The sequence below is a fragment of the Lagenorhynchus albirostris genome, chromosome 5 (genome assembly GCF_949774975.1).
Source record: "Lagenorhynchus albirostris chromosome 5, mLagAlb1.1, whole genome shotgun sequence".
NCBI classification, from domain to species: Eukaryota; Metazoa; Chordata; class Mammalia; order Artiodactyla; family Delphinidae; genus Lagenorhynchus; species Lagenorhynchus albirostris.
The window spans coordinates 116,363,331-116,386,153 of NC_083099.1; the positions used below are offsets into that span (position 1 = coordinate 116,363,331).

General features: G+C 35.8%; 1 protein-coding gene across 1 annotated transcript in view; it reads right to left on the reverse strand.

Moving 5' to 3' along the window:
* Window positions 1-847: 847 nt before the first annotated feature.
* LIPI (lipase I) overlaps window positions 848-22,823 on the reverse strand; it is a 75,152-nt gene continuing 53,176 nt past the window's right edge. The window contains exon 10 of the mRNA XM_060149399.1: window positions 848-935. Within this exon, the coding sequence (XP_060005382.1) occupies window positions 848-935 (88 nt within the window). The remainder of the gene's footprint in view (window positions 936-22,823) is intronic.

Consider the following 22,823-nt stretch of genomic DNA (forward strand, 5'->3'; position numbering starts at 1 on the left):
TCCTGGGTAAATTAGTTAACATTTCTGTGCCTCTGTTTCTTCATCAGTGGAGATAACAAGGCCAATCTCATAGGGCTTTTGTAGGGATTAAATGAATTGATGTATATAAAGTATCAAATTATGCCAAGAATACAGTGATGTATGTAAGCGTTAGCTGTTATTATTTTTATTATTATTATCACTATGGGCAGACACTAGTCAAAGTGTTGAATCAATCTTCACAAAGATTCTTAGGTAACTGCAACATGGTGAGGTAAATTTTGTTACTCAAGATCACACCATTAGTAAATGGTAGACCCCAGATCTGACATTAAGGATTTCAGGCCCATAGATTATTGTGCTCCACAGAAACAAAGCCTTTATTTACAAAGCATTACAAAATGCCAAATAGCTCACTAAACAGAAGGTGTATTTATGTTTACAAGATTTACATTAATCCAAGTGACTTCTCAAAATGATAAATTTACAAATTTTAAAAAAATTCATTTATTACTGCATTCTGAGCGGAGAATGATACTATTTAGACAGTGTGTTGAAGCAATAAGCTTCTCTCTTCTTCTAAAGACATATTATCTATTAATACTAAGTAATTAAGAGAAACATTCAATGAGAAACATTTGATTAAGGTAAACAGAAATAAATAGCTTTTAAAATATATTCAGAATGCTTTAGCATGTGCATTTAAAAATATTCTATATTTTTGATTCTTAAAAATTTATTCAAGAAGTAGAAATATCTGAATTTCAGATTGAACAATGCATTCTGAAAGAAATACTAATTGTGTTGTTTCCATTTACAAGTTCTTTAATTCACAAACAAGTTGTTACATTTGATAGAAGAAGGCATTTTATATTTCATCTGGTGTGCATGTATTTGGACTGAGAAATATTTCCTCACTTTCTTTAAGTACAAAATTATAAGTGCATAGTGGTGGTCTGTGAAAGAGAAAAACAGAGAGAAAAAAATAACTATTAGTAAAACAGCAAATTTATTTTCTTCTCATAAATATTGGAATACCCTATGCCTGTGACTAACTAGTTCTCTAAATGCAGGGAGTTGAGATAAACCTCTGGGATCATTTCTACTCCATCTAATTTGTCTACATAGGGATGAATAGACACAGTATTTGTGAGAAAGAAAAAATTCTCTGTGCTTCAACATCTTCTCTCTTTGCTGCTTCACTGGAAAACTTACATTGAATGGGAAATACTTTTGGATACTGAAATAGCTGAAACCTGAACTCAACTCTTAGTGGCTGGGCCACTTCTTCTACCATGAAAGCCACCATGAAAGAGTTGGGCTGAATTGCACAGACAATTTTGCCAAATATTTTAATCAATCCTCTGCCACCTGCTAAAATGGAAATAATAACATTTAAAGTATTCTATATCTTGGAGAAATTGTGTATTTAGTATTTGAAGGTTTCTGAGAAGTCACGTCACTGTGGTGAATCAGGCATCTTGTCTCGTGATTTATCTTCCTGTTAGTGTCTTGAAAACTTCAAAAAAGCAATCAACTAGAATAAGCAAAGATTGGTCAAAATTCAGGAAAGGAGCTAAAGGAAAAAGTTGTGTAATAAATGGAAATTTCCTGTATCAGCCATACTAACTTAGTCAAGGAAAAGGGAGCAATTCAACTGCACAGGTGCTGGTAGTTCGCCTTTATTTGACATATGCACTGCTCTAGTTCAAGAGATATATTGCTGTCTGTCTCCTTCTAGCTGGATTAGGACATCGTTGAACATGTTTTAAAAATATCAACAGTGTTGTTAGGTTAAATTCTTCCATTTTAAATCAATTTCCTATATCTGCTAATATTTGAAAAGTAGTAAAATATGAACATATTCATCTTTAATTCTAAAAGCTGATATAGAATACTACAATATTTTCCACTTGAAATAATAAATGCATCTAGGAATTTTAATTTTAATAGTATAGAAGTAAATATGAAATGACAGTACCTCAATCTGATAAGATTCTGATTCTTAGATATTAGCAAAAGTAGCTTTTCGTTAAACTGTCGGAGTTCAGAACATAATCGAAAACTCAGATATAATCCTTTCTCCATTATTAAGAAATAAGTGGAAGAATGACTTTACCACTTCCCCTAACAAATACATATATACTTATGTCAATTTTTAATCTAGCCTGCTACAGCCTTTATTCAGTGAGTGAGCCTTCAGTGTTATGGATATCCCTGATCCACCTAACTTTTAAGTTGTCATCATAGGACAAGGGTGTTATTAGACTTATTAATAAATTACCTCAGTCATTAAGTAATTGTTCTATTCACATATTCATAATACAATATTATGGCAAGTGTGCTCTTATTTTCTACAAAAAAACAAAAGCTCATAACCCTGTTACCATTGAAATATGTTCAATATAGTAAATGTATATTTTTATTAAATATTCCACATTTTACAAAGCTTCTGCAAGCATTACAAAACAGTTTAGTCAGGTTCATTACGCCTACCAAAGTGAAATTTTACCAAAACATATGAGAAAAATTAATTTTCTTTGTTTTTACATTGTGAAAAGCCTATCTGGTTCTACTGCCAGGACTCTGATTTTGAGATCATTTATCCTATGTTATTAATAGTTCCTTCTCCCCGAATCAAAATTTTTAAACTCTATAATTTAGAAAAAACTATGTGATATATGTTGAACTATCATAGGAAGAAGACTATTTAGTGGATTTTTTTAATTTAAAAAAAGAGCACTGAAATTGCATTTCTAATGCTTTGTTTACCACAAATTAGCAGAAATGAGCACAGTACATTGATAAAGTGTAAACTTTAATAAAAAATAATAGAAGAAATCCAAGTGTTAAAAAATCTCTCTAAAATTCAAATACAATTAGCTTTTAATTTTAATCCATATATATTCTACCAAATTACAGGGAATAGACATGCTTCTTTATTTAAAAAAGCTCCCTGGGGCTTTTGTACAACATATCACCACATCTATGCATCTAGTATTTTTAAAACTTACTTAGGATAAGGTTCCCATAATTAACAAAGGTGTCTGTTCCTACCTGCCAGATGATCAGGTAAAAAGAATAGAATGGTCTTGCCTCAGTAGTGGGGGTAATTAACCCTAAACTTAGCACTACTCCAGTCCTGCCTAAAACACCTTGAAGGCAGGACCTCAAAGAATCAACCTGTTTAAAAGTAACTTAACAGCATCTTGAGAATTAACCTGAAGAATATTTATAAGAATACAAAAATATGGAGCACCTAACATGATGAAATACACAATGTCTGGTGTCTCATCAAGAATTACCAAGCATGCAAAGAAGCAGGAAAATGGAACCATATGAGGGTCAACCAACTGAAACCACCCGAGAACTAGCATAGATGTGAGAATCAGCAGACAAAGGTATTCAAAGAGTTATTATAACTGTATTTCATATGTTCAAATAGCTAGGTAGAGACATAAGAGATATTAAGAGAGTCAAATCAAACTTCCATAGGTGAAAACTATAATATCTGAGTTGAAAAATACCCCGGATAGGATAAATATCAACTTAGACATTGCAGAAGAAAAGAATAGTGAACTTGAAGACACAACAACAGAAACTATTCAAAATGAAATGTAGGGAGTAAATGAAATTTAGAACTTCACAGAGTATCAATGAACTGTGGGACAACTTCAAGCAGCCTAATAAACTTGAAATTAGAGTCCCCAAAGGGAGAGGAGAGAGTAGGGGCATAGAAAAAGATATTTCAAAAAGAGTTAAAAATTTACATAAAATCTGATGAAATCCGTAAACCCATGGATCCAATAAGGTCAAACAGTAAACACAAGAGATATGGAAAAAAATTCCAAAAAGCCACATCGAATCAAACTGCTTAAAATCAGTGATAAGGAGAAAATCTTAAAACCAGCCAGAGAAAAGAGGCTTATTTTCCTCATAGGAACAAAGGAAGGATAGTAGTATATTTCTCATTAAGATCAATGCATGGTCTAAGACTGTACAGCAACATTCTTAACGTACTGAAAGTAAAACAACAACCATCAAACTAGAATTCTATACACAGAGAAATTATCTTTCAAAATAAAGATGTCATAAAGACTTTTTCAGACACACAAAAGTTGAAAGAATTCACAACTATCAGATCCTACAAAAAAATCTTAAAGGAACTCCTTTTGTTATAAGATAAATTATACCAGATGGAAATACGCATCTACATAAGGGTTAGAAGTGCACCAGGAATGGTAATGATATGGAAAAAATACATAAGACTTTTCCTAATGATTTATGTATCTTTAATGGACATAACTCTTTGAAGAAAAGTGATGCACTGTATTATAGAAATCTTAGCATATGTATAATTAAAATGTATGCCAATAACAGCACAAGAGAGAAATGGAAGTATACTACTGTAAGGCTCTCATGTTATATGTAAAGTAGTAAAATTCACTTGAAGGTACACTATGATAAAATAAAGATTATAATATAAACCCCAAAGAAACCACTAAAATAAACAGTTATAGATAATAAACCCACAAAGAAGATCAAATGTAATCATAAGACTCCTCAATTTACCAAAAGAAGGCAGACAATGAGAAATTAGGAACAAAGAACAGATGGGACAAACAGAAAACAAAATAGCAAGATGATAGATTTAAACCCAAATATATCTACAATTACATTAAATTTAAAGATGCAGATACCCTCAATTAAATGGCAGAAGTCATCAACATCATTTGTCATTTGAGAAATGCAAATTAAAAACACAGTGAGCTACCTCTACACAAGTATTAGAACAGCAAAAATAAAAAACAAACAACAAAAAAACTGTTGAAGGTGCAGTTTTGGTGTAAGAGAGCAGTAGAACTCTGATAAGTGCCAGTGGGAATACAAAATGTACAGTCACCTTGGAAAAGTCTGTCAGTTTCTTATAAAGTTAAACATACACTCACAATATGACCCCACAGTCTCTCTTCTAGGTGTTTATCTAAGAGAAACGAAAACGTATGTTCACATAAAAACCTGCAGGCAAATATTTATGTTGGCTTTGGTCATGGACAGATATCAAAAATTATGAACAAATTATATTTCCTCCAACTGGTGAATGGATAAAGGAACTGTGGTATATCCATACAATAAAATACTATTCAGCAGTAACATTCCACTGATATAGGCAACAACATGGATGAATTTTAATTGTCTAAAAGTGAAAGAAGCCACACTTATAGGGCAACATACTATATGATTCCATTTATATAATGTTCTGGAAAGGGCAAATCTAGGTGCAGAGGTTGTCGGAGAGTGGGCATGGGGAGTTGAAAATAAAGGGGCAGCACAAGGCAGTTTTTATGATTGATGGAAATGTTCTGTATCTTAATTGTGGTGGTGGTTATATGACTCTATGCACTTATTAAAACTCATAGAACTGTATACCAAAAAGAGTACATTTTACTTATTAAGTAAAGTTTTTAAAAGTAGATTTAGTTCACCTTTTCTCAGGAAGTCATCCAGGTACCACCACTTGAATATTCCTCTCAGTTCCTAAGTTTGAAAGCCTAGTCCACTGGAAAAGCTCAGAAGAACTATGTTGTTTGTGTAGTCTCTATCATAGTTTGTTACAGATAGCTAATTACTGATTGAGTAGATATACAGTTTAGTCTGGACCATAAGGCATCATATTTTTATAACTCACATTCCCAATGATTTGGCAGTGCTAATTCTCATTAATTGCACATTATCTGTATGGACAGATCTAAATGGGAAAAGCAACTAAATGGTTACTGCAATTATCTAGGTAATTAAACTTTAAAGCACATATTTCATCCAAGCATCTGTTAGCATTCACAGCCAACAGGGAATGTTAAGAGTTTTGTTAACCACCCACAAAATGTATTTTAGGTTTTTTCCCCCTGAGTAGAAGTAATTGCATGTAAATTTTGTAAATTTTCATAGTCTATCCACTGTTTAGATTTTACATAAAAATTAAAATGACATGCATGCTTATTTTTTTTCTCTGTGGCCTATCCCAATGACTTTACCGCATTTCTTACTTAACCAATGAAGGAGTTGTATATAACATTTGTCTGTGTAAAACAAGATTAAGGAGACAGTGAATCAAATATAATAGTGGACATACCTGTCTGCCTTTACACTTTCTTTTCCTCTTATAAGTGACTTGAAAAAGAGAAATAAATGGAGCAACCTATGACTGTTGGGTCACCGACATTCTGTGTCAAGGTGTGAACATCATGTGGTGAGGTAAAAGATTTGAAAATGTTCTTTCTATGAATATAAAAAAGGCACTTGTTTAAAGTGCAGATAGTTGTCTATACATGGATACTGTTTATGAAAAACAAAAATTGGGGAAAAAGTATTCAACATAAAGGAAAATCTAAGTTGAATATTCTACAAAAGATGAAATATATTGAGTCATTAACTTACAGTTAAAAAGAGAAAAATTGCTTATAACCAGGTACATGATGTTGCACAGCTCCAAGTCCAGTGTGGTCACATTATTATCTGTGTGAACAGTGACCCTTGAAGCTATTATTGTAGTGAATAAGCTGCATGATTCTACACAAAAAGCCTGCTTATAATTCAATGTAAATAGTTAAATTCATGATTCAACTGTAGCATGTGTGACTATAAGTAAGTATGACAAAATATTAAGTGTTATCTCTTAGTTGTGGGATTATATATGAATTAAATTTTCCAAATGTTTCACAGTGGGAATAATTGACTATATTAATTAGTGAAAAACTGTTATTCCTATAAAAAGAGCAGCAACTAAAAGCAAAGAAAACAACAAATGAAAAAAGCCAAGAAAAGTTTGGCTTCGAGTCATTGCAAAGGCACTTCTCAGCTGAGAAACCTTAGACATGTTATAAAGCCTCTGAGTTTCTGTTCCCTTACTAGTAAAACAAAGAAAATACTTAACTCATGGAGTTGTTGCAAAAATTGTAAAAATAGCATTTGGGATGTAGTAGATGCTAAATAAATTTAACCACTATAATTCATCTTGAAAGAAGTTCACTAATATTAAAACAAACTTCTCTGGGATATCCTTTCGAAGAAGTAATCAATCCTTTGTACACAATAATGTTTCCTTAAATCACATGCATCATCCAAAACATGCATCTTGGGAAAAAAACTAAAAATCCTCCTTCTTATATTACTAGTTCCCTAAAGGAGAAGGTTAAATTGAGTTTAGGGCAAATAACTCACAAGATAAATTCCCCTTTATGAGATAAATTTGCAATCAATGCAGATTTCTTTTTCTGAAGTTCTTAACTCTGCTGAGAGTCTTCCTATACCCCCAAAACTCTGATGGGTGAGGATTCTGATCACTACATTATAAGAGTGGGAAGTGTGGTAGAAGTGAATAGAGAGTTTGGATAAGAAGTTTACAAAGTATTAATGAATGGAACTTTTACAAAAAGGTAGAAGTGTTTTTATGGTTGGAGAATGTGACATAGTTTCACAGACTTATTGGGAATGAAGCATTTTATTGATGAATTACCTCAGCAAAACAGGCCGATATTTTTCATATAATTATGGGCTGGGCCAGTCTATTGCTTGAGCTGTGTATTTATAGATAAAAGGAGGTATAATAAGAGTTAAATTGGGGACAAACAAAAGAAGGGAATAAAAATGAAACGAAAGGATTGCTACTAACTGAGCATCTGGGGGCTTCCCTGGTGGTGCAGTGGTTGAGAGTCCGCCTGCCGATGCAGGGGACACGGGTTCGTGCCCCGGTCCGGGAAGATCCCACATGCCGCAGAGCGGCTGGGCCCGTGAGCCATGGCCGCTGAGCCTGCGCATCCGGAGCCTGCACTCCGCAACGGGAGAGGCCACAACAGTGAGAGGCCCACGTACCGCAAAAAAAAAAAAAAAAAAAAAAAAAAAAAAAAGAAGTCTAACAGTATCTGCTATGAGACGAATGTATACTTCACATATATAATGTCACTGAAAACATATGGAACATATTGCAAGGCAAATATAGAAAGAAAAGCAACTATTTTGTGAACGCAGGTTGATTGTAAAATGCATTTATATTTATATATTTATGTAATGTACTTTTAATCAAATTTGATTAAGATTTGTATCAATTATTGGGTATTTATATAATAACTATAATTGTATCTTACAGCATAGTTAGTGAAAATATATGTGCTGTAGTTTTTAGGATTATAACCTGAAATTTCTTGCTTACAATGTCCAATTATACAATTACCATTTAAAATTATGTCATAACTTTAGGCAAATTAAAAAGATAATTACTGGGCTTCCCTGGTGGCGCAATGGTTGAGAGTCCGCCTGACGATGCAGGGGACACGGGTTCGTGCCCCGGTCGGGGAAGATCCCACATGCCGCGGAGCGGCTGGGCCCCTGAGCCATGGCCACTGAGCCTGCGCATCCGGAGCCTGTGCTCCGCAATGGGAGAGGCCACAACAGTGAGAGGTCCACGTACCGCAAAAAAAAAAAAAAAAAAAAGATAATCACTTATCTTAATTATCAAATATTTTTTAAAAATTTATATAACTGCAACAAAATTTTAATCTAAGATAAATAATTTTAGAAGTAGAATATGAATAAAGTATCTTGTCCCTATATATGGTAAATAAAATATTGAATTTCTAAAAATATTTAGGTATAGTAAGCTCTTTGTTCAATACTCTAATGGTATACAAAAGAAGCTCATTTCCAGTCATCCTAAAACCTTATTCTTATATGAGGCATAGTTTACATTACATATAGAAACACACAGTGGCTATTCACACTGTTGACATTTTTTGGAATTCTTTATCTGTGTCACCTCTCAACATTACACAGACCTAGAGCACCATTTGAGGACCCTCGAGAAAATGGGCTGTGGAGAGTGAAGATGGGGGACAGGCTTCAGAATGAGTGAACAAACTTTGTAAAAATATAAAACAGTTTTGCCAAAATTGTTACCTTTAAACGCCCTTCACAATTCTAGCGTTCCAATCCCCACATTCTCCCAAAGTACCCTTGGCCTTTTAACCAGGCAGTTTAAAAGACAAAAAATGAAGTGTTAATGAGTTCAGCACACATAGTATAACTGTAAATTGGTTTTCTGAGGTTACTCTCTAAAGACAGTTCTTTGGCTGTTCTTAACCAAATACTTACCCTCATTAAATCTAAGCTTCATGTATAATATTTTCAAAAGAATATTGAAACTATTTAATGAAATGAAATACTAAATTAACAAAAGAAGTTACCATGAAGTAAGTAAAGCATAGAGGCCAAAGCTACAAAATTATAGATTTAAATGTTTAATTAATTTGAAAAAGGACAAACGTCTAAATTTATACATAAACCCTCATGATACTGGAGTAAATTATTTGAGGAGTTACTTCAATGTTTAATCTCACATTGTCTTGTCAGTCAAAATATTACATTATAGTCATGCAGAACTATAAACATAGCTGTTTAAAAAACCTAACTTACCCCCAAATTGTTTGAAGTATCCAGACCCTGAAAGATCTGAATTTGAGTGCTCTAGCTTAGCTATTCATTTATTGCTTTCATTCACAAGTTAATTGTGTCCGCCAGTCAGAATTATATTTTTTAGTTAAATCAATATTTAACTTTAGTAAGATATATTACAAGCCAGACAATCAATGTTTAATTAATGTTTTGCTGACTTATCAAAATATTTTCAGTCTCTCTGTAGTGGTCTGTTATTTTTGCCACCAAGCATCTATCCCTTTCGGGTAATATTACCCTCATCATTCTTTACCCCACTCTCAATCTATAAACTTTGGATGAACTTGATCCCATCTTGTCTCAGAGTTAAGCATAAAACACTGAAAGAACTTATTTCCCTGGCCAAGGAGAAGAATATAATTCCCCAAGCACAGTGTAAGGTTCAAAGATATGTACTTGCCCAATCAAAATCGGTAAGATGCAGGGGGACCTTAAAACTTTTTTTTTCCCCCTGAGGGGTGTGAACTTGGAATCAGGTAGGTATGATAGTTACCTATCATAGTACCTATTACCATCATAGTGTTAGCTAACACATGCATCACATCACATCACATCACATAATTACCATTTAGTTTGTGGTGAGAGCATTTAAGATCTACTGTATTAGCAACTTTCAAGTATATAATACAATATCTGTTAACTATAATCACTCGGCTGTACATTAGTTCCCCAGAACTTATTCATCTTATAACTGGAAGCTTGTACTCTTTGACCAACATCTCTTTTCCTCCACCTCCCAGGCTCTAGTTGACCACCATTCTAGTTTCTGTGTCTATAATTTCAGCTTTTTTAGCTTCCACATGTGATATCATACAGTATTTCTCTTTCTCTGTCTGACATATCACTTAGAATAGTGTGCCCAAGATTCATCCATGTTGTCACAAACTGCTGGATGTCTTCTTCCCTGTGGCTGAATAATATTCCATCACACAAACACACACACACACACACACACACACACACACACACACCCCTTCCACATCTTTTTTTTTTTAACATCTTTATTGGAGTATAATTGCTTTACAATGGTGTTGTTAGTTTCTGCTTTATAACAAAGTGAATCAGCTATACATATACATATATCCCCATATCTCTTCCCTCTTGCATCTCCCTCCCTCCCACCCTCCCTATCCCACCACTCTAGGTGGTCACAAAGCACCGAGCTGATCTCCCTATGCTATGCAGCTGCTTCCCACTAGTTATTGGTTTTACATTTGGTAGTGTATACATGTCCATGCCACGCTCTCACTTCATCCTAGCTTACCCTTCCCCCTCCCTGTGTCCTCAAGTCCATTCTCTAGTAGGTCTGCGTCTTTATTCCCGTCATGCCCCTAGGTTCTTCATGACCATTATTTTTTTCTTTTAGATTCCATATATATGTGTTAGCCTACGGTATTTGTTCTCTTTCTAACTTACTTCACTCAGTATGACAGACTCTAGGTCCATCCACGTCACTACAAATAACTCAATTTCGTTTCGTTTTATGGCTGAGTATTCCATTATATATATATATGTGCCACATCTTCTTTATCCATTCATCTGTCGATGGACACTTAGGTTGCCTCCATGTCCTGGCTAATGTAAATGGAGCTGCAATGCACGATATGGTACATGACTCTTTGAATTATGGTTTTCTCAGGGTATATGCACAGTAGTGGGATTGCTGGGTTGTATGGTAGTTCTATTTTTAGTTTTTTAAGGAACCTCCATAGTGTTCTCCATAGTGGCTGTATCAATTTACATTCCCACCAACAATGCAAGAGGGTTCCCTTTTCTCCACACCCTCTCCAGCATTTATTGCTTGTAGATTTTTTGATGATGGCCATTCTGACTGGTGTGAGATGATATCTCATTGTAGTTTTGATTTGCATTTCTCTAATGATTAGTGATGTTGAGCATTCTTTCATGTGTTTGCTGGCAATCTGTATACCTTCTTTGGAGAAATGTCTTTGGAGAAATTTAGGTCTTCTGCGCGTTTGGGGATTGGGTTGTTTTTTTCATATTGAGCTGCGTGAGCTGCTTGTAAATTTTGGACATGAATCCTTTGTCAGTTGCTTCATTTGCAAATATTTTCTCCCATTCTGAGGGTTGTCTTTCATCTTGTTTGTGGTTTCCTTTGCTGTGCAAAAGCTTTTAAGTTTCATTAGGTCCCATTTGTTTATTTCTGTTTTGATTTCATTTCTCTAGGAGATGGGTCAAAAAGGATCTTGCTGTGATTTATGTCATACAGTGTTCTGCCTATGTTTTCCTCTAGGAGTTTTATAGTGTCTGGCCTTACATTTAGGTCTTTAATCCATTTTGAGTTTGTTTTTGTATATGGTGTTAGGGAGTGTTCTAATTTCATTCTTTTATATGTAGCTCTCCAGTTTTCGCAGCACACCTTATTGAAGACGCTGTCTTTTCTCCATTGTATAATCTTGCCTTCTTTATCAAAAATAAGGTGACCATCTGTGTGTGGGTTTATCTCTGGGCTTTCTATCCTGTTCCATTGATCTATATTTCTGTTTCTGTGCCAGTACCATACAGTCTTGACTACTATAACTGAGTAGTATTGTCTGAAGTCAGGGAGCCTGATTCCTATAGCTCCATTTCTCTTTCTCAAGATTGCTTTGGCTATTCGGGGTCTTTTCTGTTTCCATACAAATTGAGAAATTTTTTGTACTAGTTCTGTGAAAAATGCCAGTGGTAGTTTGATAGGGATTGCATTGAATCTGTAGATTGCTTTGGGTAGTATAGTCATTTTCACAATGTTGATTCTTCCAATCCAAGAACATGGTATATCTCTCCATCTATTTGTATCATCTTTAATTACTTTCATCAGTGTCTTATAGTTTTCTGCATACAGGTCTTTTGTCTCCTTAGGTAGGTTTATTCCTAGGTATTTTATTCTTTTTGTTGCAGTGGTAAATGGGAGTGTTTCCTTAATTTCACTTGCAGATTTTTCATCATTAGTGTATAGGAATGCAAGAGATTTCTGTGCATTAATTTTGTATCCTGCTACTCTACCAAATTCATTGATTAGCTCTAGTAGTTTTCTGGTAGCATTTTTACAATTCTCTACATATAGTATCGTGTCATCTGCGAAGAATGACGGCTTTACTTCCTCTTTTCCAATTGAATTCCTTTTATTTCTTTTTCTTCTCTGATTGCTGTGGCTAAAACTTCCAAAACAAAGCTGAATAATAGTGGTGAGAGTGGGCAACCTTGTCTTGTTCCTGATCTCAGTGGAAATGGTTTCAGTTTTTCACCATTGAGGACGATGTTGGCTGTGGGTTTGTCATATATGGCTTTTCTTATGTTGAGGTTGGTTCCCTCTATGCCTACTTTCTGGAGAGTTTTTATCATAAATGGGTGTTGAATTTTGTTAGCTTTTTCTGCGTCCATTGAGAATATCATATGGTTTTTATCCTTCAATTCATTAATATGGTATATCACAGTGATTGATTTGCATATACTGAAGAATCCTTGCATTCCTGGGGTAAATCCTACTTGATCATGGTGTATGATCCTTTTAATGTGCTGTTAGAATCTGTTTGCTAGTATTTTGTTGAGGATTTTTGCATCTATGTTCATCAGTGATATTGGCCTGTAGTTTTCGTTCTTTGTGACATCTTTGTCTGGTTTGGGTATCAGGGTGATGGTGGCCTCGTACAATGCGTTTGGGAGTGTTCCTCCCTCTACTATACTTTAGAAGAGTTTGAGAAGGATAGGTGTTACCTCATATCTAAATGTTTGATAGAATTCGCCTGTGAAGCCATCTGGTCCTGGGCTTTTGTTTGTTGGAAGATTTTTAATCACAGTTTCCATTTCAGTGCTTGTAATTGGTCTGTTTATATTTTCTATTTCTTCCTGGTTCAGTCTCGGAAGGTTGTGCTTTTCTAAGAATTTGTCCATTTCTTTCAGGTTGTCCATTTTATTGGCATATAGTTGCTTGTAGTAATCTCTCATGATCCTTTGTATTTTTGCAGTGTCAGTTGTTACTTCTCCTTTTTCATTTCTAATTCTGTTGATTTGAGTCTTTTCCCTTTTTTTCTTGATGAGTCTCGCTAATGCTTTATCAATTTTGTTTATCTTCTCAAAAAAACCAGCTTTTATTTTAATTGAACTTTGATATTGTTTCCTTCATTTCTTTTTCATTTATTTCTGATCTGATCTTTATGATTTCTTTCCTTCTGCTAACTTTGGGGTTTTTTGGTTCTTGTTTCTCTAATTCCTTTAGGTGTAAGTTTAGGTTGTTTATTTGAGATGTTTCTTATTTCTTAAGGTAGGATTGTATTGCTATAAACTTCCCTCTTACAACTGCTTTTTCTGCATCCCATAGGTTTTGGGTCGTCGTGTTTTCATTGGCATTTGTTTCTAGATATATTTTGATTTCCTCTTTGATTTCTTCAGTGACCTCTTGGTTATTAAGTCGTGTATTATTTAGCCTCCATGTGTTTGTATGTTTAACAGATTGTTCCTGTAATTGATATCTAGTCTCATAGCATTGTGGTTGGAAAAGATACTTGATACGATTTCAGTTTTCTTAAATTTGCCAAGGCTTAATTTGTGATCCAAGATATGATCTATTCTGGAGAATGTTCCATGAGCACTTGAGAATAATGTGTATTCTGTTGTTTTTGGATGGAATGTCCTATAAATATCAATTAAGTGCATCTTGTCTAATGTGTCATTTAAAGCTTGTGTTTCCTTATTTATTTTCATCTTGCATGATCTGTCCATTGATGAAAGTGGGGTGTTAAAGTCCCATACTATTATTGTGTTACCATCCATTTCTCCTTTTATGGCTGTTAGCATTTGCCTTATGTATTGAGGTCCTCCTATGTTGGGTGCATAAATATTTACAATTATTATATCTTCTTCTTGGATTGATCCCTTGATCGTTATGTAGTGTCCTTCTTTGTCTCTTGTAATAGTCTTTATTTTAAAGTCTGTTTTGTCTGATATGAGAATTGCTACTCCACCTTTCTTCTGATTTCCATTTGCATGGAATATCTTTTTCCATACCCTCACTTTCAGTCTGTATGTGTCCCTAGGTCTGAAGTGGGTCTCTTGTAGACAGCATATATACGGGTCTTGTTTTTGTATCCATTCAGCCAGTCTATGTCTTTTGGTTGGAGCATTTAATCCATTTCCATTTAAGGTAATTATCGATATGTATGTTCCTATTACCATTTTCTTAATTGTTTTGGGTGTGTTATTGTAGGTCTTTTCCTTCTCTTGTGTTTCTTGGCTAGAGAAGTTCCTTTAGCATTTGTTGTAAAGCTGGTTTGGTTGTGCTGAATTCTCTTAGCTTTTGCTTGTCTGTAAAGGTTTTAATTGCTCCATCGAATCTGAATGAGATCCTTGCTGGGTAGAGTAATCTTGGTTGTAGGTTTCTCCCTTTCATCACTTTAAATATGTCCTGCCACTCCCTTCTGGCTTTCAAAGTTTCTGCTGAAAGATCAGCTGTTAACCTTATGGGGATTTCCTTGTATGTTATTTGTTGCTTTTCCCTTGCTGCTTTTAATGTTTGTTCTTTGTGTTTAATTTTTGGTAGTTTGATTAATATGTGTCTTAGTGTGTTTCTCTTTAGATTTATCCTGTATGGGACTCTCTGCACTTCCTGGACTTGATTAACTATTTCCTTTCCCATATGAGGTAAGTTTTCAACTATAATCTCTCAAATATTTTCTCAGACCCTTTCTTTTTCTCTTCTTCTTCTGGGACCCCTATAGTTCGAATGTTGGTGAGTTTAATGTTGTCCCAGAGGTCTCTGAGACAATTTGAGAGGTCTCTGAGAGGTCTCTGAGAGACAATCTGAGAGGTCTCTCAATTCTTTTCATTCTTTTTTCTTTATTCTGCTCTGCAGTAGTTATTTCCACTATGTTATCTTCCAGGTCACTTATCCATTCTTCTGCCTCAGTTATTCTGCTACTGATTTCTTCTAGAGAATTTTAAATTTCATTTATTGTGTTGTTCATCACTGTTTGTTTGCTCTTTATTACTTCTGCGTCCTTGTTAAACGTTTCTTGTATTTCCTCCATTTTATTTCCAAGATTTTGGATCACGTTTACTATCATTATTCTGAATTCTTTTTCAGGTAGACTGCGTGTTTCCTCTTCATTTGTTTGGTCTTTTGGGTTTTTACCTTGCTCCTTCATCTGCTGTGTGTTTCTCTGTCTTCTCATTTTGCTTAACTTACTGTGTTTAGGGTCTCCTTTTCGCAAGCTCTAGTTAGTAGTTCCCGTTGTTTTTGGTGTCTGCCCCCAGTGGCTAAGGTTTGTTCAGCAGGTTGTGTAGGCTTCCTGGTGGAGAGGACTAGTGCCTGTGTTTGGGTGGATGAGGCTGGATCTTGTCTTTCTGGTGGGCAGGTCCACATCTGGTGGTGTGTTTTGGGGTGTCTGTGGCCTTATTATGATTTTAGGCAGCCTCTCTGCTAATGGATGGGGTTGTGTTTCTGTCTTGCTAGTTGTTTGGCATAGGGTGTCCAGCATTGTAGCTTGCTGGTCATTGAGTGGAGCTGGGTCTTGGTGTTGAGATGGAGATCTCTGGGAGATTTTTCACCATTTGATATTATGTGGAGCTGGGAGGTCTCTTGTGGACCATTGTCCTGAACTCAGCTCTCCCACCTCAGAGGCACAGGCCTGACGCCCGGCCAGAGCACCAAGACCCTGTCATCCCCATGGCTCAGAATAAAAGGGAGAAAAAAGAAAATAAGAAAAAAATTTAAAAATAGAATAAAGTTATTATAATAAAATATAATTATTAAAAATAAAAAACGGAAAGAAGGAAGAGAGCAACCAAACCAAAAAACAAATCCACCAATGATAACAAGCACTAAAAACTATTCTAAAAAAAAAAAAAACGGACAGAACCCTAGGACAAATGGTAAAAGCAAAGCTATAACGACAAAATCACACACAGAAGCATACACATACACACTCACAAAAAGAGGAAATGGAAAAAAAAAAAATATATATATATATATCGTTGCTCCCAAAGTCCACCGCCTCAAGTTGGGATGATTCATTGTCTATTCAGGTATTCCACAGATGCAGGGTTATGTATGTTGATAGTGGAGATTTAATCCGCTGCTTCTGAGGCTGATGGGAGAGATTTCCCTTTCTCTTCTTTGTTCGCACAGATCCTGGGGTTCAGCTTTGGATTTGGCCCCACCTTTGCGTGTAGGTTGCCTGAAGGCGTCTGTTCCCCACCCAGACAGGATGGGATTGAAGGAGCAGCTAATTAGGGTCTTTGGCTCACTCAGGCCAGGGGGAGAGAGGGGTATGGAGTGCGGGGCGCGCCTGCAGCGGCAGAGGCCAACGTGACATTACAACAGCCTGAGGCGCACTGTGTGTTCTCCCGGAGAAGTTGTCCCTGGATCACGGGAACCTGGCAGTGACGGGCTGCACAGGCTCCTGGGAGGGGAGGTGTGGAGAGTGACCTGTGCTTGCACACAGGCTTCTTGGTGGCAGCAGCAGCAGCCTTAGTGTCTCATGCCTGTCTTTGGGGTCCGCGGTGATAGCTGCAGCTTGCGCCCGTCTCTGGAGCTCGTTTATGTGATGCTCTGAATCCCCTCTCCTGGCACACCCCAAAGCAATGGTCTCTTGCCTCTTAGGCAGGTCCAGACTTTCTTCAGGGCTCCCTCCCGGCTAGCTGTGGCGCACTAGCCCCTTCAGGCTATGTTCACGCTGCCAACCCCAGTCCTCTCCCTGCCTCCAACCAAAGCCCGAGCCTAAGCTCCCAGCCCCGCCCACCCCAGCGGGTGAGCTGACAAGCCTCTCGGGCTGGTGTGTGCCGGGTGCCCCGATCCTCCATGTGGGAGTCTCTCTGCTTTGCCCTCCGCACCCCTGTTGCTGTGCTCTCCTCCGCGGCTCCGAATCTTCCCCTCTCCGCCACCCGCAGTCTCCACCCGCGAAGGGGCTTCCTAGTGTGTGGAAACCTTTCCTCCTTCACAGTTCCCTCCCACTGGTGCAGAACCCGTCCCTGTTCTTTTGTCTCTGTTTTTTCTTTTTTCTTTTGCCCTACCCAGGTACATGGGGCCTTTCTTGCCTTTTGGGAGGTCTGAGGTCTTCTGCCAGCGTTCAGTAGGTGTTCTATAGGAGTTGTTCCACGTGTAGATGTATTTCTGATGTATTTGTGGGGAGGAAGGTGATCTCTGCGTCTTACTCTTCTGCCATCTTGAAGCTCCTCCACATCTTCTTGATCCATTCATCCTTTGATGGATACTTAGGTGGTTTCCATATCCTGGCTATTGTGAATAATGCTGCAATAAACATGGGAGTACAGATATCTCTTCAATCTTCAATATCCTGTTCTCATTTCCTTTGGATATATACCCAGAAGGTAGAATTGCTGAATCATATGGTATTTCTATTTTTAATTTTTTGAGGAACCTCCATACTGTTTTCCATAGTGGCTGCAACAATTTACATTCCTACCAACGGTTCACAAGTGTTTCCTTTCCTCCTCTTCCTAGCCAACACTTATCTCTTGTCTCTTTGATGATAGCCATTCTAATAGGTGTGAAGTGGTTTTGACTTACATTCCTCTAGTGATTACTGATACCTATTTTATTCCTAAACTGGCATACAATGAAGAAAACCCAAATGGCAATATTTAATCTATCTACTTTTTTATTAATTTATTTATTTTATTTATTTTTTTGGCTGTGTTGCATCTTCGTTGCTGCACGCAGGCTTTCTCTAGTTGCAGCGATGCTTTCGTTGCAGTGTGCGGGCTTCTCATTGTGCTGGCTTCTCTTGTTGCAGAGCATGAGCTCTAGGCATGCAGGCTTCAGTAGTTGTGGCACATGGGCTCAGTAGTTGTGGTTTGTGGGCTGTAGAGCGTAGGCTCAGTAGTTGTGGTACACGGGCTTAGTTGCTCCATGGCATGTGGGATCTTCCTGGACCAAGGATTGAACCTATGTCCCCTGCATTGGCAGGCAGATTCTTAACTACTGTGCCACCAGGGAAGTCACTATCTATTCTTTTTTGAGCTATAAATCAGATAACTACTTATTGAAGATAAAATATAAAATCCTCAGTGATTTTTTGGAGGAACCAAAGATCTCAATTCTAATAATTACCACAAACTATTATTTGCCTCTTTGTTTTTAAGGAGTCTATAAGTTTTAAAAATTCAAGAGGTAGATATGGAAATAATTTTAAAATCACATCATCAACTTCAAAATCCAAAAACAATTTCTTATTTAAATATTAAACAATTTCACTTTTTGTAAACACTACAGTTTTTAGTATATGCTAATTTTTCTACATAGTAACCAAGAAGAGCAATAATTGTTAAAGTATACAGCAAATTACAACTTCTTAAGAAAGTCCTTCATTTAGTATCAGTATAAATTTAATTTATCAAGGTCCCTTTATAAGAGGAAATAATTTCATTAAGTTTTTTCTAATTATGGCATACATATATTTTTATTATATTAAAATGAGTCATTAACCATTATGTTATGGTAATTTTGCCATTTTAATGATTGCCTAACATTTCATATTGTGGATACTCCATAATAAATTTATCAAGTGCCTCATTGTTGAGCAGTTAATTTATTTCTAATTTTCAGCACTATAAATCAGACTGTGAAAAGGGTTCTCTTCTATACAAATATTTATGTGTATTTCTGATATTGTATCTATTTCACAAACATTTGTGTAACCCTTATTCTATGTCAGACAATATCCTTTATAAATGTTACAATATTTAACCTTAGTAGTGAAGTTGATTATCACTACGCTCATTTTACAGATTAAAAAACTGAGACACAGAAAGATGAATCAATTTGACAAGGTCACAGAACTAGCAAGGAACTGAACTAAAGTGAAAACTCAGGCACTCTGAACATTACCCTATGCTACCTGGTCTCTGAAGTATAAGTTCTAGAAGAAGAAATAACAGGCTAGAAGTATTAACATTTGAGGATTCTTGACATATTTTGCTAAATTCTTTCCAGAATGTGCTTATAAGTTTACACACCTACCGGCAGTGAAACACAGTGGAAATTTCTGTATAACTTCAGCAACAACAGATATTTTTCTTTTTCCATCTTGGGAAGAGATATATCTCATTGCCTTAATTTTAATTTATTTGAATACTATTGGGGTTACAAATTTTAAAATATGACTGTTAGCCATTTATTCCTTTAATTTTTTAAACTGCTCTTTGTCAATTTATTTCTGTGGTTCTTCATTCAACTATTCACTTAGTGTCTATTTTGTACCAGGCACAGTTGAAGTACTTGTGTGAACAAAATGGATAAAATCAATGTCCTCAAGGAACTTAAATTCTACATGGGAAGAGACAACCAATAAACAACAAACATAATAAATAAGTATGTAGTATACTACCTATAAGTCCTCTGAGGAAAAACAAAACAAACAAAACTTGAGCAAGGTCAGGGAGATCAGGAGTGGTAGGATTGCTATATTGAAAAAATGACATCTGAGCAAAATCTTGAAGAGAAAGTTAGGCTTCTAGGGAAGGCAATTTTCAGGCAGAGGAAACAGCCCGTGCAAAGGTTCTAAGAAAGATCCTGCCTGGTCTGTTCAAGGAACAGCAAGGAGGCCTGCAATGCTGGATCTAAAGAGCCAGTTCAGTGAAGGAAGAGCTGAGGTCAAAAAGGTATGGGATAGTGGATGTGTAGCCCCCGAGTCAGGTGGGATTTGTAAACCATCATGAGGGCTTTGGCTTTTATTGAGACTGTGGTTGAATACTGGATATGTTTAGAAGGTAGGGGCAAAAGATTTTATGATTGGATGTGGAGTGTGACAGAAAAAGACGTCTATGCTGAACCCAGGTTTTTTGACTAAGGCAACTAAAAAGATGTTTCTCTATGTTTTAACTGAGATGTGTCTTTCTGTATTTTTATAAAATGTATTAATATATAAATAATTTAAAGCCATTCTGTATCCCACACATTATAAGTTTTCTTATTTTGTTTTTGTTAATGTTTGTGACATACAGATTTTATTTTTTTAATTTGTATGGAGGCAAATTGATTAATATTTTCAATTTAGTTTCTCTGTCTTGGCTGTCATTATTCTGCATACATAAACATTTGCCTATGTTTTCTCCTTACTGTTTTATATTTAATATGTTACTATATCTATAACTAATTTTGAGTATGTTATAATTAAGACATTAAACTCTTTTTCAGTTGTCATTTATTGTTGTGTCATTACTTGAAAGGTTATTCACATGATCTACAAAATTACGTTTTGGAGTTTTCCTTTTACTCCCTTAAATGCATATATATTCTTCTGCCAGTATCAAATTTTTTAAATTATTGCTGTTTTGGAATTTGCTTTTCTGTTTCATAGTTAAAGTTATAAACATGACTCTCATTATTCAAATTTTCTTGGCTCATCTCAGTAATTTGTTATTCCAAGTTAATTAGGAAGAGCTAAGCCATCTCTTCTGGAGATTTTGATGGGAGTCCTGTTAAACTTACAGGTGAGTTTAATAAGAATTGCCATTGCTACAGCATTAAATCTTCCATTCCATGAAGAAGTTTTGAATACTTGCAGAATTCTATACTTATCACTCAATCTTAAAAATAAAATATATGAGTGGCTCAAAATGTTGCTCTCTTTTAGTTTCCTGGTTCTTAGTTCATTCTATCAATTTGAGATCTGTATCTTCTTCAGTTGAGGAGAGATTCCTTTCATCAGATCTGTAGTTACTTCTTCTGTTGTGTCTCCTCTTCAGCAATACTAGGTATCTACATTTTTTCATTTTAATTATTTCCCCAAAAAATTATTCCTCAGTCTTCTCTATTACCTTATTCTGTAGGTTATTAAAAATGAGTTTTCTACCTTATAATTCTACTCTTTCTTGTTTTTAATGTTGACACTAAATTTGATGTTGACCTTAGTTTCTTAAGTCTCAGTTCCATTTAATCACGGTCAGTTGTTTGATCATCTTGCTCTTCACTTGTTCCTTCACGGATTACTGTTTCCTTAAATATCATTGAGAACACCAAGCAATTCTTTGTGAAATTTCCTGTAATAAATCTTTTAAAAAGTCAACCTTATTTCTAAATCTTGACTGTTGGATCTTTCTCATGTTGCTGATGCTGAATTAGGCACCATTTTGTTGTTGTGTTTTTCCTGTTCACCTCTGCTTGAACAATGAGAGATGAGTATCCAGCACTTGCCCATATATACATTATCCTTGGTTCCTTTTACTGTACAGATGTATGGAACTAAATTTCTCTTTCTCATAGTGAGCTCATGTGCTGTTTTATATACAAAGATTCTAGCTAATGCCTGGCCAAGACTTACAGCATATGCTTCTTCTAGACTGAGGAAGAAACTCTTTTGTTTCTCTTTCCAGTTATGATATACAGGGAGAAGACTATATTCCAGAACAATATAAATCCTTTACATTTAAGTGCCAGAAACAGAGCATGTAAAACTATAACAACTACACTTCTTTATTCATACTCAGCATCCTGAGGCTCAGACAGGTATTAATGGAGGAGACTAGTGGAATATGATAGTGCAAGTTATCTCTCCGTTACAATGACATTTCACTCATTGACTGTTTTTTTTAAATAAATTTATTTATTTATTTTTTATTTTTTGGCTGTGCTGGATCTTCGCTGCTGTGTGCGAGCTTTCTCTAGGTTGTGGCGAGCTGGGTCTACTCTTTGTTGTGGTGTGCAGGCTTCTCATTGTGGTGGCTTCTCTTGTTACGGAGCACGGGCTCTAGGCCCTCGGGCTTCAGTAGTTGCGGTGCTCGGGCTCAGTAGCTGTGGTGCATGGGCTTAGTTGCTCCGTGGTATGTGGGATCCTCCCGGACTGGGCTCGAACCCTGTGTCCCCTGCATTGGCAGGCAGACTCTTAACCACTGTGCCACCAGGGAAGTCCCCACTCATTGACTTTTGAATGACTAAATATTCTCATACCAAAAGTTTACAAAATAACATACTTCAAAGAATTTTCCCAGTTCTCCTTTGTTGAAGTAGACCTCATCTAAATGCATATGCTTACCACTTATTATTTTTATTCTCCAGAAATTCTTATTTACTGTGTTCGACATTCACAAAAAGGTAATTGGGAAATCAAGTATATAAATACAGGAACATAAACAGAGATAAAGATAAAGTGTTGCAGTCAACCAAAGAAGAGAGATTTCTAGCAATCCAGAAACCCATTGAAATGACTGATAAAGTTCTAAGGCAGACATTTGTCTCACTTTTTTCATGTTTATTGTGTCTCGTGAAATTATTGTGTTTTTTCTTTGCTTGGGTAATGTGATTCCAAAATAAATCTCATCTAAGCCAAAAAAAATTTTTGTATCTTTTAGATATTCCAACATTTATATAAAATACAATC